This window comes from Sphaeramia orbicularis, chromosome 15 (assembly GCF_902148855.1).
Source record: "Sphaeramia orbicularis chromosome 15, fSphaOr1.1, whole genome shotgun sequence".
NCBI classification, from domain to species: domain Eukaryota; kingdom Metazoa; phylum Chordata; class Actinopteri; order Kurtiformes; family Apogonidae; genus Sphaeramia; species Sphaeramia orbicularis.
This window is the reverse complement of record NC_043971.1, coordinates 18,832,259-18,846,911: the sequence shown is the minus strand read 5'-3', so window position 1 is coordinate 18,846,911 and position 14,653 is coordinate 18,832,259. Positions and strand designations below refer to the sequence as shown.

The window sequence follows — 14,653 nt, the reverse complement described above, 5'->3', positions numbered from 1 at the left end:
GGTAGCTTGAATAATTGCAATAGGGTAATTACCTAATAATTGTGACAGGCCTATTCAGATGATGAAATTAGAATGTGTCATTAGTTGGAATACTAGCCACTTATACGTGTTTTATTTGCACATCTGAACATGTACATCACATTTCTGCAGCTTGAGAAACAGACAGAGGCAGTGTGTGGTTTATTGGAATATGATTCAACTAAGATAAATGAGCAGCTTCTGTGTAGGTTTATCCAGCGCAGGTGTATTAAAGACGCTCTTTTTATGACCATGTCCATATAGTGTCACGATATTTTAGATACACACTATTTTTTAATACTGCGAACGACAAGATACAACAAGTTTCAGTCGAATGCAATTACTTGGAGCACAGATTCATGCAAACAAATGGATCATTTCATTTTGGTCAAAGTTCAACATTTGCCTTGTTTTTGCTATTTTCAAACAACAGAAAAACAAGCACGCACATTCCATCTTTAATTGTGGCGTGCTAGCAGTGGCCTTCAAAGAGCACTTTTAATTTCTGCTCCCCCATAAAGGCACAACCAGCCATTCATTAGATAGATTGCACAACACAACTTCTGTGGTGTGTTTTCCTCTTGCCTTTTTGTATCCCATCGAAACAATGTCTGCCCAAACGTCTTCCAAGTTGAAATCTGGAGGTGGTGACCCAATGGGGAACAGTATGTGAGAATGTGGAGGTCTCGGTGACTCATTTTAACATTATCCCATGGTGTTTTTATAAGTGGTGCAGCTCGAGAATGCGTGTTGTGGTGTTCATGCAGATTAAGTAAGTTAAAGTCATCAAAGTCTTATGCTGCTGAATTTTTTTCCCCTGTAGTTTTATTGATTCGGGGGGGGGCTTCAGCCTCTCTATGGGCGACCATAAGTGCTCTGTTTACGTCTGTCCGAGCTGTGGGAGCCCTTCATGTGTGCGAGTATGTGCGTGTATCCAACAGGAGCCTCTCTGGCAGGGCTCTACAGTCTCCTGACGCTGTGTACGTATGTGTAAAAGAGGGGCAGAGCCTTTCTGAATGAGGTTAGCTCACCATTTAAACAACAAACAAAAGATGCTGCTAATTAAAACTATGGCTACTTGTGTTTCCCTCACTTTCTTTGCCTCCTTTCCTCTCTGACCCTCCCCTCTGCTCTGTCAGCCTCTTACTTTCCACACACATGCACTTTTCAAATGCTTAATTTGTACCCACCGTTAAGCATCGGACACACACACACACCCACAGAGCTTAATACTAAAAGATAATGTTCTTTGTGCGGCAGCTTTTCTAATGAATCCTCCCCCACAGGCTCAGTGAGGACCTCTTATTGGTCACTGCTGTTGTTTAGGTCTGTGTGCAGGCAGCGAGTTGGACACCTCACACCTCACACAGGCATGGCAGAGAAAACAAATTGTGGCATGAGTGAACACTGAATAATAAAGCCAATATAAAATAACTACTCCACTGTGGGTTGAGCTCTCCATGCAGTACCACACCTCAGGGTTTTGGCACACATAAGAGAGGAAAAAAATATCCCCCCTTTATTTTCTGTTCTGCACCGATGAGTGTGGTAAAAGAAGGAATGACGCTGAATAGAGTGCTGTTTGAAAAGCATGCTGTCCACACTCAGAGTCAAACATATAAAAGAAATAGTTGAAACGCATTAATACTGCTTCTTCAACATTTGCTTCCCTGATAAAACAAATCAAATCAAACCAAACCAAGCTATTCTCAGGTGTGTTGTGATATGTAACTAACACTTGCCTACTTTTTTTTTTTTTTTCTGCAGAGATCTGAGTGAGAACTACATCCAGTCCATCCCCAGAAAAGCTTTCAGAGGAGCTACAGACATCAAGAACCTGTGAGTACATCATTCCCTCTTCAAGTCTTCAACAAACACATGTTTACTGTATGATAATCAAAGATGGAAAATGTACACACATTCTTTGCTCAAGTACAGATACTTTTGTTTATTTTTTTATTCATGTACTCAGGGTATAAAAGCTGAACCTGTTAATTTACAGCAAAGACCATTAAAGCATTGTAACTTGAAATATAATTAATAAATGTATAGAAAAATGTTTAAGGAAATGGTTAATTCACTTTTGTCAGCAACAGAACTCAAATCATGACGATGTCTTTTCACTGTTTCCCCTTCTTTAATGTTCTTATCTTTGTCATGCATGATATGCAATGACAGATGATCTAATTTATTCATTTAACCTTTATTTAACCAGGAAAGAAACATTCAGACTAAAAATCATTTACAGCAGCAGCACAGTTAACCAGGTTAGACAAAGGGTAGCAACCAGACATATATATATCGGCTAAAATTTGCTTAGAGGTCTTATTTATGTCTTTGTGCATAAGAAATCAATATAAGTGAATCCCCAAAGGAACTTTGTGTTGGTAAATGCAAGTTATGCAAATTTACAGGATTTCAATTCTGTTCAACATGTTGATGGTCATATGAACTATGTTTTCAGCTCAAAAATGTCCAATTTCATCACAATTAATGCTATATTTTCATGTCACAAATGGCCAAGTTATATTTGAACTGAATTTACCTGAAAAACAAATATTCTATTCTTTTAGATTCCCCAATTTTTCTTACAAAATTATATACTACATATCACGTTTTATTTTTACAGGTTGCAATATGGAGTATGGTGCTGATCCATCCTGCTTATGTTACTCCAATACATACATTAAGGATGTCACACATCACTTTTTAAATCAATAGTTTTCTAATAATAAGCATTTTTATAAAGAAATAACAATTCTATATTGTTATTTACTCTTTAGTATGATGATAAACGATACAATAAATAATTCTGATCCTAGTTTTTGCACAGGGATCATTTGTGGAAACGGTGACATGGCTGCTGAGCATCAGTATGATGGGATCTGGAACAACCATCCACTGCCACATTTTGTGTTTTTGTGTCAGCTGTTATTGTTTTAGATCCACACTACTAACATTTATGAATAAGAGGAGAATTAGCAATAGTAAGTCTATAAGTTTATTACTAATAAAGTACTGGTACTGACCAGATCATCATGGGTAATGTCACGTCCGTCCACCAGCAAAAGTTTTCACATACACGTGCTATTCCAAATCCAATATTTCTGAAAATATAGCTTCCACTGTCAAATAATATCAGTAGTCTGTGCACAAATGTATTAGCATTATTTCAACACAGTTCTATGCATTTCTTACAACTTTTTTTTTTTTGACAAAAATGGCCACTCATTTGACCCCTTAAGTAAATTTTCGCTGATATACAAACGTCATTTAAAATACAAGGCAAATCAAAAACAATGTGTGCAAAGAGAGTAGTTAGAGTATTAAATTAGTTTGGCAGGACGTCTACAACCAGTGTTTAATAGGACCAGCTCTTTAAGTTTCAGGTTATTTTGTAACTGATTCCAAGCAGAAAGAGCAGCAGATTTAAAGGTTTTACACAGAGATCTTGTACAGTGATGGAAAATAAAAAGAAGTAATAATTCCCTGCAAATGCATTAAAATTAAATGTAAGAAAATTAAAATGTAAGATGAAGTGTTAGAATGTAGATAGTCAAAAGTGAAAAGTGAAAACTCTACTTCAGTACAGTAACAATAATTACTGTTACTTCTCACCTCTTATGATAGTTCCACACCTTTGTAAGGATGGCATTAATATTTGTTTTATTTAAAGAACTAAATAAATTGTGATTATAAAGAAAAACAAATGACTCTTAAAATGCCCACTGTAAGTGGAAACCACTGTGTTCCACCTACAGAACATTCAGTTTAATTCCAACAGTCAGACCTTTGTTTATCTTGCTGAGTTAATGGTCCTCAGTTAGATTGAAGTGTTGTGAGCACGTTAGCTCAGTAGATGCTGAGTGGATTATATATCACTGTGATTGATCGGCCAACTACCTCACACACATGGATCCCTTGTAGCTACTGTGATTTAGTTCCTCTCTAGGGCATATGCATATTCACATGCAGGCACGCAGATTTACGAGGCATGCTGGTGCGGATAAACAATCAGCAATGTCATTCTTCCCACTCTCAGGGTTACAAGAGCTGAGATGACTTGCCCAGTATCGATTTACTATAGTCCATCAGTGTAGTATTTACTGTATCGATGATTACAACTACCCCACGGGGAGATGGAAAGATTGTGAGTGTAACAAAGCCTCTCGCTCTTTTCTCTGTGTTCCGCAGTCAGCTGGATAAAAACCACATCAGCTGCATTGAGGATGGAGCTTTCAGAGCTCTGAGAGGCCTGGAAGTGCTGTAAGTATCCAGTGTGATGCTATTCAAGCAACCCCACCTTGTTTCATTCCATTAAAGCACTTAGTTAAATAAAGATGATAATAACCATAACTAATATATACACATAGCGCAGGCCTTTAATTAGAGTGGCTTTGGTAATTATGCCAAAATACCCCCAGTGGGCCTCGTGAGGGGGCCTGCATCTTGGAAACCAAGCTCCATTAACTCATTGTTCCACACAGTTGACAGCAGCATTCCCCTCCATCACATTAACTCTACCCCACCCACCCACTCCTCCATCTACACCCCATCCAGCCCTGGGCGGGCCATCTGACAAGGGGGCTCCTACCATCTTGATCAAAAATCCCATTCAAGTCAGCATTCCACGCTGGTCGCATTGGTGTTATGCCATTTTTTTTAAGCATTCAATTAATCATTCCTTGTCAAAAATCACAATCATAGGCCTCTATTAAATCTCTCCACCTGAAACAATGCAGACTAACAGTGCAGTCTGGGGGACAAAGGGACTTTGACAGCCTAGTTATTTTTATGGTAAAAGACTGTGCTGTGCATGTGTGTTATGTGGGGAATGGGAGACAAAAAGGCCATTAAAGGCTGCTTTCATAGTGCGGATGGATAGCAGATGTAGTGATAGGGTTGTCATAATGGTGTAAGAGGGGACGGGGTTATTTTGATAGGGTCTGGGTGTATAGTTTTTATGGGGGAGGAGGACAGGTTGTGTTGAAATATGGTAAAAGGTTATTAGGCTGATTGAAATGACCTGATTCCTTTACTGCAGCTGATGCCCAAGGTTTGACGGATGTGTGTGTGAGTGTGTGTGTGTGTGTGTGTGTGTGTTACATGTCAGCAGAACTACAAGTAGGGATGCCTGTGATCATGCCCTTGTATGTGCCTGTATATTTGCATGCATGACTATATGTATGCGTGGGAGGTGTGAGGGCTTCCCATCTGCGTGGAGAGAGGTGTTATACTCCCAGTGGGATGCCACAAAGAGAGATGGTGACAAAAGAGAGGGAATAGATCTTAAAAGGTTGAGCAACATGCAGAACTCTTTTAGGCGTATACATTTTGAGAGTATGCGGTGACAGTTTGACTTTTTCCACAGAACTCTGAACAACAACAACATTAGCAGCATCCCCGTCTCCAGCTTCAACCACATGCCCAAACTACGAACCTTGTAAGTAACACCTTTCCCATCACAGTGCCCTGCCTTCCTGAAGTATTTTTTTTTTATTTTTTTTTAGCAAAGCAAAATATAGCTGTGATCCAGATGCATATAGGCAGAGCAGATGCACACAGCAGAGGAACAAGCGTGGTCCCATGTGATTTCAATAGCAGTAGATAGATTCTGTCATTCCAGGCGGTCTTGGGAGGCTGCCATAACCACAGAGCACCACAGAAGGGTCTGTAGCAATGCCAGGGGCCATTATCCTCCCCATCTAAAACACACACAACAACAACTGGCCCAGATAGACACAAATAGCCCCCGAAGCCTATTGTGTATTGTGCTTCGTGTGTGATTACTAAATCTGAAATTATGTACAAATTAAAACAATTATGCCTGCAGAAACTCTTGGAGCCGTGACTCCACTGTTCTTGTGGTGGCTTTTTGGGCTTCCTTGCGCCCAGTGGGGTTGTATTATAGAGCTTTTCTGTTTGTGCGTACTATATGTGTCAGCACACACGGGTTTGCAAGTTAGTCTATGTGCTTCAGAGGTCCACCACACCACAGCAAGAGTTATTCTGGACCGGCACAGCATTCCACGAATGCTGTGTTTGGAGTATTGGGTTTAGAAAAGTCCTCTTTAGAGTTCTTCCTTTAGAATATGCCCTTTACAATCATCCATGTAGCATATCATTAAGAGTGTTTTGCCACAGGGGTTGGATGTGATGAGCTCTAGGAAAAAATAAACACTTTTTATGCTGTTTGCGTCTTCAGCTAGTGTCAAATTAGATAGCAGTGTGTACCAGTGAGTCAGGTTTTTTTTTTTGTTTTTATCTTCCCTCTGACAGCCGTCTCCACTCCAACAATCTCAACTGCGACTGTCATCTAGCCTGGTTGGCTCAGTGGCTGAGACAGAGGCCAACTATTGGTCTGTTCACCCAGTGTACAGCCCCGCCTGAGCTCAGAGGGCTGAATGTGGCCGAGGTACAGAAACACGAATTCTCCTGCTCAGGTAAGACATGTACTCTGTTGAATCAGATTAGTCATATTTGGTGTTTATCTTTAGGGCTGTACATGAGTCGAATTTGATTATGCTGGTGTGTGAACATTCAGCTATTACTTTCCTTTGTCCTGTATTTCTTTTTTTCTTTTTTTTTTATCTCTGCCAACCAGAAAATCCATTGGTTTCAGTGATGATTTTGACCACATTAAATGCAACAGAAACATGGGTATGTGTATGAAACTGGGTTCATTTTGGTATCTGACACTTTGCCAACTTTATAGACCCAGTAATAAAAGAGAAATTTAGACATATTTCCCCCCAGGATGTACCTGATGATGACCTCAGATAAATGCAAAAAAAAAATGTATACTCTTGCTCTGAGCCATCCCAAAATTAATGAATTCAGAATAAAATATTGGAGCCAAAAATAGGACTGAAATTGGGACATGAAAAGCTACCTAGGTGTCAGTGCATTTGATCTGGAAAACATGGCTTTAAATGGACTTATATAAACAATAAATAAAGACACTGTGTTAAATTTGTTGATCCTACTGGTTTTTCTAATCCAGACATGGGTTTTTTTCATGAATTGGCAGTCTCATTCCAGGTTTTCCGTATAACCCATTGTGTCCACTCGTGTTACATGCGGAGCATGCCCATTTAAACACAAATAAATTGTGAGTGATTTTGCAACAGCGGTCATTTTTGTGAAACACTCTGCCTTGCATATTTAGTTCGATTCCCAAAATGTACCTGTGAGAGAATAAAAAGATATTTTTAAAAAATAGTAGCACGTAATTTTCGTGTCCAGTTTACTGGGTTACACGTGGATTTTTGTATAAAAATAATATAAAAAAATATAAAATGTGTTTTATCTGAAAAATTGTTTATCTTTTATCTCAGTAAAGACTTTTTTTTTTTTTTTTTTTTAATAAACCCAAAGTGCTTCCAAACTTGCTCCATAACATTAGCCTACATCTGGTTTGACTTTTTAGCCCCATGTCCTGTTTTTAGGGACCAGTTTCATAGAAGCACCCATATACAAGTATGCTGACGAACACTTAAAAAGTAGAAGACAAGACATACCACCCTTTCAGCTGTGCCTCATTGGACCTGACTTCAGTCAATGGAGAAAGACAATGATGTTTGTCAATTCAAAATATAGTTTTATGAGTCAAGAAAGTCAGAGTTTGTGGTAAAGATAGAAAGAAACATGTAGTTTTGTGTGAAATGTCTCAGTGGACTGCATCTTTCATTGCACACCAAAATAGTCATTACTTTGGCATATTTCACCTAGTTCTTAGGAGAAAACTATTAAAAGAGCTGAAACTCAACACATGTCTGGTCATGTTGTTGTCATGACTCATGTGTTCAGTGACTCTGACCAGTGGAAAGAGAAAGTTATGATGATGTTTCCTCAGGCATGACCCTCAGGTGGATAGTCTTTCTATTTACATATTTTCACAGTCTGATAGTTTAGCAGTTTTACAACAAACCAATATTGACTTGTGGAATTATCTTTTAAACTGACAAACGTCATATGTATTAATGATAGCATAATTCCAAAGGGGGCAAAAGATTTCTGTATCTTGTAAAAAAATAAATAAATAAATGAAACTCATAAGGTTCATCAGGAAGAAAATGGAGTTTACCTCTCTACAGGACTTAACTAAGATTTAATTCATATAGATCTGAGCAAAAAATTCAATCTCTGTTTCTTTTTTTGGTTTTTTTTTTTCAGCATTATTGACAATTGACAATTTTTAAAGTTTTTTTTTTTTTACTTATTTGTTTGTTTTTATGAAAATATATGAATATAAAAATAGTTCTGTTTTTAAATACCAAGACCATGTATGTACTGGATCAAACACCATTTGGAAAGGCTGTCCACATGTACTGTTCATGACAAAAAAAAAAAAAATTGTTCAGTTGAGTATGGCAAGTATAGGCAGTCACAGTAGATGAAAGCAAACAGGTGGCATTGCATATTATTTATTGAGCAGAAACAGCCTCTAGAGGAAGCACTAGCACTTTCCCAGTTACACGTGTGGCAAAAAAGAAAGAAATGCAATCTTTGACTTTCCCTATATACGTTGTTTACTACTGTATTATTCAGTCAGTGTAATTTTTGTTTTTACATCATCTCAACAAGGGACAACATGACAGCCTTTCTGGCGCACCACTGAGAGTTTGTGTTATAGTGAAAAGAGCCTGTTTTAGCTCTTAGATTTTCTCTTTCCTCCACTCCCGCTGTGTCTCCATGTCAGCTTATTCACCTGGCAGCCACCTGACAGCTCCGTTGGCCCCAGGCAACCCCATGGCACTCCTCCTCTGGCCCTTTTATGTGTCTCCAGCTGACAGAGGTTGGCTGCTTCGCCAGGAAAATGCCCCATATAAATATAAATTTATATATATAGTGTGTGTATATATATATATAAAACACACAGCTGGAGCAGAGGCTTCCCCCACACTGACAGTGGTATCCCTCTGTTGTTGCCATTATCCCCGGCTTCTCGTGTCCTTGTGTTCGGATTATTATGGCTTTGAACTGTCTGATTCTCTATTATTATGTGTGTAACATGAGGGTGTGGCGTGACGTGCACTGAGGTTATCGTATCAGGACAATGGAAAAACAGCATGAGAACCTCCACTCCCCACAAGGCCATCTCATTGTAACACCAGCTGTGAGGGGTGTTTGTGTCTGCGTTTGTTGGAGTGTGTGTCCCTCTCTTTCTCTTTCTTTCTCTCTCTCTCCACGGATTGTGATTTTTACACAGCCATACGGCGTGACAGCACAGATCATTAACTATTCATCGCCCAGGGAAAGACACTCAAAGCGTGGGAGTGTAGCGATTCCAGATATGAAGGAGGAGCAGGGGGGTGTCAAAAAGCGTAAGGGTCCTGGAAGAGTATAGATGCAAGAGGGTAAGGTTTTGAGGTGTCGCCGGTCATGCCACTAGTGTACCGAATTATTTTAAAGAAAAGAATAATAAAAATGAATGTCACTTCGGGGGCATGAAAAACAGGATAAACACAAAAATTGTATTTGTGTATTTCAGCCTCTGTGTGCACAGATACATGAACGCGTGCACACAAACACATACTCCGAGTTTTGTCTTGAGTGGATGACTGACCAGAAGTTGAACTCCCAGTGAAGGCCTCATTAGGGATTGGCTCACTGGCACTCACACATAGACACACACGTTTTTTCTGTTTTCAATGTTCAGCGCTCTGTTTGTATGTGCGAATGTAGTAACATAGTGTGCTATGACCAGGCCAGGCCACCTGCGGGGGATTTGGGGTGGGGTGGTGCTGTTTTGGAATAAAAGAAAAAAGAGAGAAGAGAGGCATGCTGTTGTGAAAGGCAGAAAAATGAAAAATGGGAGTATGATATGTTTTCACGTTTTGTAAACTTTAATGAAATTCTGCACCGTGACTCACTCACCATCATTCCCAGTTTTTGTCTGGAAAACTTCACGAAATTATAAATTTGTCAGTAAAGTCATTAATTGCCTCACATTAAATAATAATATTAGATTTCCCAGCTTTGATGAATAATCCAAAACTACTCTGAATCTATGATTGATGATCATTTGTTGTCAGAAAAAGTGATTTTTGTGTATTTATATATGAGTTAAAAATAACATATGTGGCACAATATTTTTATTTAACCACCAAACCAAGTTTTATTTAAGACCTAAACACACACATGAAGGGTTTGTACTTCTATCCTACCACCAACCTATTTTCAGCTAGTTTAAATCTACTTTTACCTCTGATGGGATTTTTATAAGCAAAACATTTACAAGTAGACCCTGTTTGCTCCCCTGTCCATTTGCACAAGACCTAACTAAAGCTTTTGAAGTTTTGACTGTAATATATGTTATTATTGCCAATATGGGTTTATTTGAAATAAAATTAATGGCTTTTCTACTGAAGTACTGTTCCTAAGATATAATAAATGAAGTAAAAATATTATTTTAAAAATGAGGAATGAGTAATAAATTGCTGGAGGGGTGGAATAAAACACAGCTCTTGTGGGAAACAGGGAAGAAATGACTGTTTTGTATTAAAAAAAAAAAGAGAGGGAAGCAATCTAGTGAACCCAGCTGTTGTGGTGAAGGGAATGGGAAAAAGAGACAAATGGGAGGAAGCCAGTGATAACATATTTGGAAATGATGAGAGAAATGAGGTGGAGTAGGGTTAAAAGACAAAAAGGACAGGAGGTAATGGGCTGCACTGACAGTCACTGGCAGTAATGTGGAAGTGGAGAGGCTGGAAATGAGAAAGGTAAGAGGAGTAAGAGAGCAGAAAAAACAGCTGGAGGAGGGGAGCGGTGGAGAGAGGAGGACGCAAATGAAACAAGGGAAATGGGACGAGAAGGGAAAGAGATAATGGGGAAAACAGCGGTGGGAAGAGCAGGGGACGAGCACACATCAAACAGCTTCACCTCAACTCTACCTGTCAGTTAGCTGTCGTTGTTAAGACCACTCCAGCTGTGCTTTGCACTCTTCCTGATCTCAGGCCTGTCAAATATGCCATGTTAGATCAGAAGGGAGTTCTTCTCTGCCCCACACCTGATCTCAGATCTGTCAAACCTCTGCCATTCCAGATCACAGGACCTCAGATCACACGAGCTGAGCAACTGTGAGAATGTTACGAGTTGATTCATGCTCTCAATGTTCTCTCAGTTCATTTCAGTTCTTGTGGGTAGTTGAATAATGGTCAGATTCTTAACGCTGGGTTTAACCCATAAAGACCCAGAGCTACTATTGTGTCAGAACCTATATGCATTTTTTTCTGAAGTGATATATCAACATTTATCATATTATAATACTCTCCATTTTGCATTTTTTCAGTGAAAATCAGGTATTTTCTTATATTCATTTTACTAATCATGTACTTTAATCTTCATGCTGAGATTCCATTTGAGGGTTATCATACCAAAAACACAGAAAACTTAAGAAAAAGTGACTTTTGCACTAAAATGTATCATTAACTGATCATAAACCCAGTGTGTCCATCCACTGTCATTGATCAAATTCCATGGATTTTACTAGTGAGTCAATGTTGTAGAAGATGACGGTGTTTCCACGTTCACTACGGAGCCGAACTGGATCATATCTGATGACCATGAAATTATGACAAACTGTATTTTGCACCAATTATTTACATGTATTGATAGGATTATTGGCTCTAAAGTTATTAAATATTATTAGATCAGAAGATGCTTTTGGTCGCTGGTGTATATTTGGGTCTTTATGGGTTAAACATTGCTTTGTAAGTAAACCTCTCAATGGCTAGAGCCTGTAATTCCACAGTAAAGAGTAATATTTGGTAATAAGCTTTAATTTTAGAGAGTGGATTTCTTTTAGCACTGTGCTTTTTCCAACTTTACCCATCACTGACTATCTCCCTTTCCCTGATTCTCTATCCCCCATCACTCTGGCTTGCCAACATTTCCGCACAAGCTGAGCGATAGATAGGAAAGTAATCAAATATTCATGGTTTGAAACTCAGATTAGTAATGCTGTGTAAATGAGGCCATTTAAAAGTCTGTTTTATTCATTTTATCTGGGTTAGGCTTACATACACACACATACACACCAAACATGCCGTACTTGCAGTGCAAGCACCCGCTCCTCACCACTTCGTTGACAGTGCCAGAGCTATTTGAACAGGTATCTAGAGACAGCGTGATGGGTTGTGTGCTCTGTATGCAAATTGAAAAGTTGTGTTTGAGAACAAATGGAAGTGCAGAGGTGGGGGTTGTAAAGCTGAATGTGCAGAAAGGTATGAATTCCACCCAGAGAACGCAGACTCAGGAGGAAAATTTGCAGAGAGATCAATGGATGTTATTGGGAGGCCTTCAATAGTGACTCCAACTCTATTATTCATGTCTTTCTTAGTCTCTCAATAAACTTTCATGCCTTTGATAGATAACCCAGTTTCTTGCCTATTGATTCTCAAGGATGTACGACTTTACGATAAAGTCAAGAGCAATATATGTCATTTCCTTTTCCCAGTGTCAAAACATCCTTGGGACTGCTGTCATTTTCAATTTAGTTTAAAAAGCGCCAGGAGTCGATAACATAAACACCAATGAGATATGCACGCAAACTCTAAAATCACAATTTCAGGTATATTACATCAACCTGTAGGAGCCACACGTGTCCCCCGTTTTTCTGGTTTTCTCCTTATGTAACATTGTGATATTTATCTGTCTGTCTGTCTCTACTCCAGGTCACCAGGAGTCTTCCAACCTGCAGCCGTGCAGCACAGGAGGAGGTTCATGCCCTGCCATGTGCACATGCAGCAACAATATTGTGGACTGCAGAGGGAAGGGTCTCACCGCAATCCCAGCCAACCTGCCCGACAGCATGGCTGAGATGTGAGCAAATACCTACTCCGTTTAGCATGCATTTGAAAGATCCATAGCTAAGATCCATCCTGTAAGAATATAGAGGTTTGACCAGTTACTTCTATAAACTACAGTGATGTTATGAATGAATGAATGAATGAATGAATGAATATTTTTATTTCAGTTATGTACAAAAACACATACATATAAAAAAAAAAAACATAAAATTAACACAATTGGTAACTGAAAAAGGAAGAAGCTGAACACAGAGGCTTATTTCTGCTTCTCCTACTCCCATCCTTACTCCAACATCACACCTGAAGTTGCAGCAAATAAAACATGAATACAAATTAGTCTACATTCAGTTTCTTGAGTCACTTAAAGCGAGCTACACAATTTCACTTCATCCTTCAATTTGTTCCATAATTTGACACCAGTAACAGAGACAGTGATATTTAACGTTTGTTCTTGCTTTACATGTTTCAAACACAAACATCCCTCTTAAATTATAATGTCCTTCTCTTAACTTAAAAGTTTTCTGAATACAAAGATGAAGAGTTTTGCTTTTAGCACGAAACATAATTTCCAATGTTTTTAAATACACAATATCAAAATATTTTAACATACCAGATCCTACAACAATATACCATATATATATATATATATATATATATATATATATATATATATATATATATATATATATATATATATATATATATATATATAATGCACATGATACCTGACTCAAAACCTTTGAAGCAGCTGTAAATGATGATCACAAAGCACACAACGAATCTTTGCCAAATGATATAAGTCTACGGTCATTTTTTCTGAAAGAAGTCCAAGAAAACAATACAATTGTTAGGAGGGAGTTACAGCCTTAGATTGCAAAACTCCACAGGCAATTGTTTTAACCGCATACTGCTGGCTGAAGTTGTGCTATCAATATAGCTGAGAACCGTAAGCAAAAGCAAAATAAGGTTGTGTTTTTCATTTTGTTTAAGGTTTAGAATCTTCTGTCTTCTTGTGCAACTTGTGTCCTTGGCAGCAGAAGCAGAGAAATGCAAGCATACTCAAAGCTGCATTGTTCTTTGAATCAACACTGCAAGGCATTCTGAACATTAAATGTGTGTTTCCATATGTATCTGCCTGTGTACGCTCATGAAGGGCTTTAACTAGACCGAGAGGATTTGTGCATGAATGTTTTATGTGCACATGATGTCGCAGCTTGCTTTTCTCACCATGCATCACCTGAGACATTTATCTGTTTGAGAGACACATGCAGAGTGAGAGTAGACCGTAGACTCAGACTACACGCTCTTATCGGCTCAGATGGCTGTGAACCACATGCAGGGGTTTGCTAACATCCCTCCCTCGCTTTATCAGTCCTCCAACATCTGTCTGGGCATTAACTGTTTACGGCCCACATGCCTACTGTAATTCCTGGGAATGCAAAGCTGGAATTTTCATGGCATTACTTTTACTCTCTTTATCAGTGACTTAATGCCGAAGAAGTCTGCGTGGCAGTGGTTCAGAGGCACCGTGATTTATGCATGGGGAGAAAAAAGGGAGAATGAAGGGAGAGCGATAGCGGTCGCATTGCATGTTCTTTCGAGGAGCATGTGTGTAGTTAGGAGGACACAGCAAGTTTCTAGGTCTCCTCCTCCCTATGGGGTCTGTTTATAAATACTCAGCTTTCATGGAAGTCACAGATCCCATGTTCCCCAACAACCCTGACCCATTTCTACTGCGGTGGTGTGCTAAATTTCCTAGTATGGACATGCAGTTCACACCTTGGTACATTCTTACCCAGATGAATGACCACACATGAAATATT

The 14,653-nt window shown here is 38.9% G+C and overlaps 1 protein-coding gene across 3 annotated transcripts in view; it reads left to right on the top strand.

Moving 5' to 3' along the window:
- The window catches only part of slit1a (slit homolog 1a (Drosophila)), a 125,419-nt gene that overhangs the window by 53,878 nt on the left and 56,888 nt on the right, over positions 1-14,653 (top strand). For all 3 annotated transcript variants that reach the window (XM_030155982.1, XM_030155984.1, XM_030155983.1), the window contains exons 5-9: positions 1,786-1,857; positions 4,213-4,284; positions 5,390-5,461; positions 6,298-6,461; positions 12,696-12,843. In XM_030155982.1, coding sequence (XP_030011842.1) covers positions 1,786-1,857; positions 4,213-4,284; positions 5,390-5,461; positions 6,298-6,461; positions 12,696-12,843 — 528 coding nt within the window. The remainder of the gene's footprint in view (positions 1-1,785; positions 1,858-4,212; positions 4,285-5,389; positions 5,462-6,297; positions 6,462-12,695; positions 12,844-14,653) is intronic.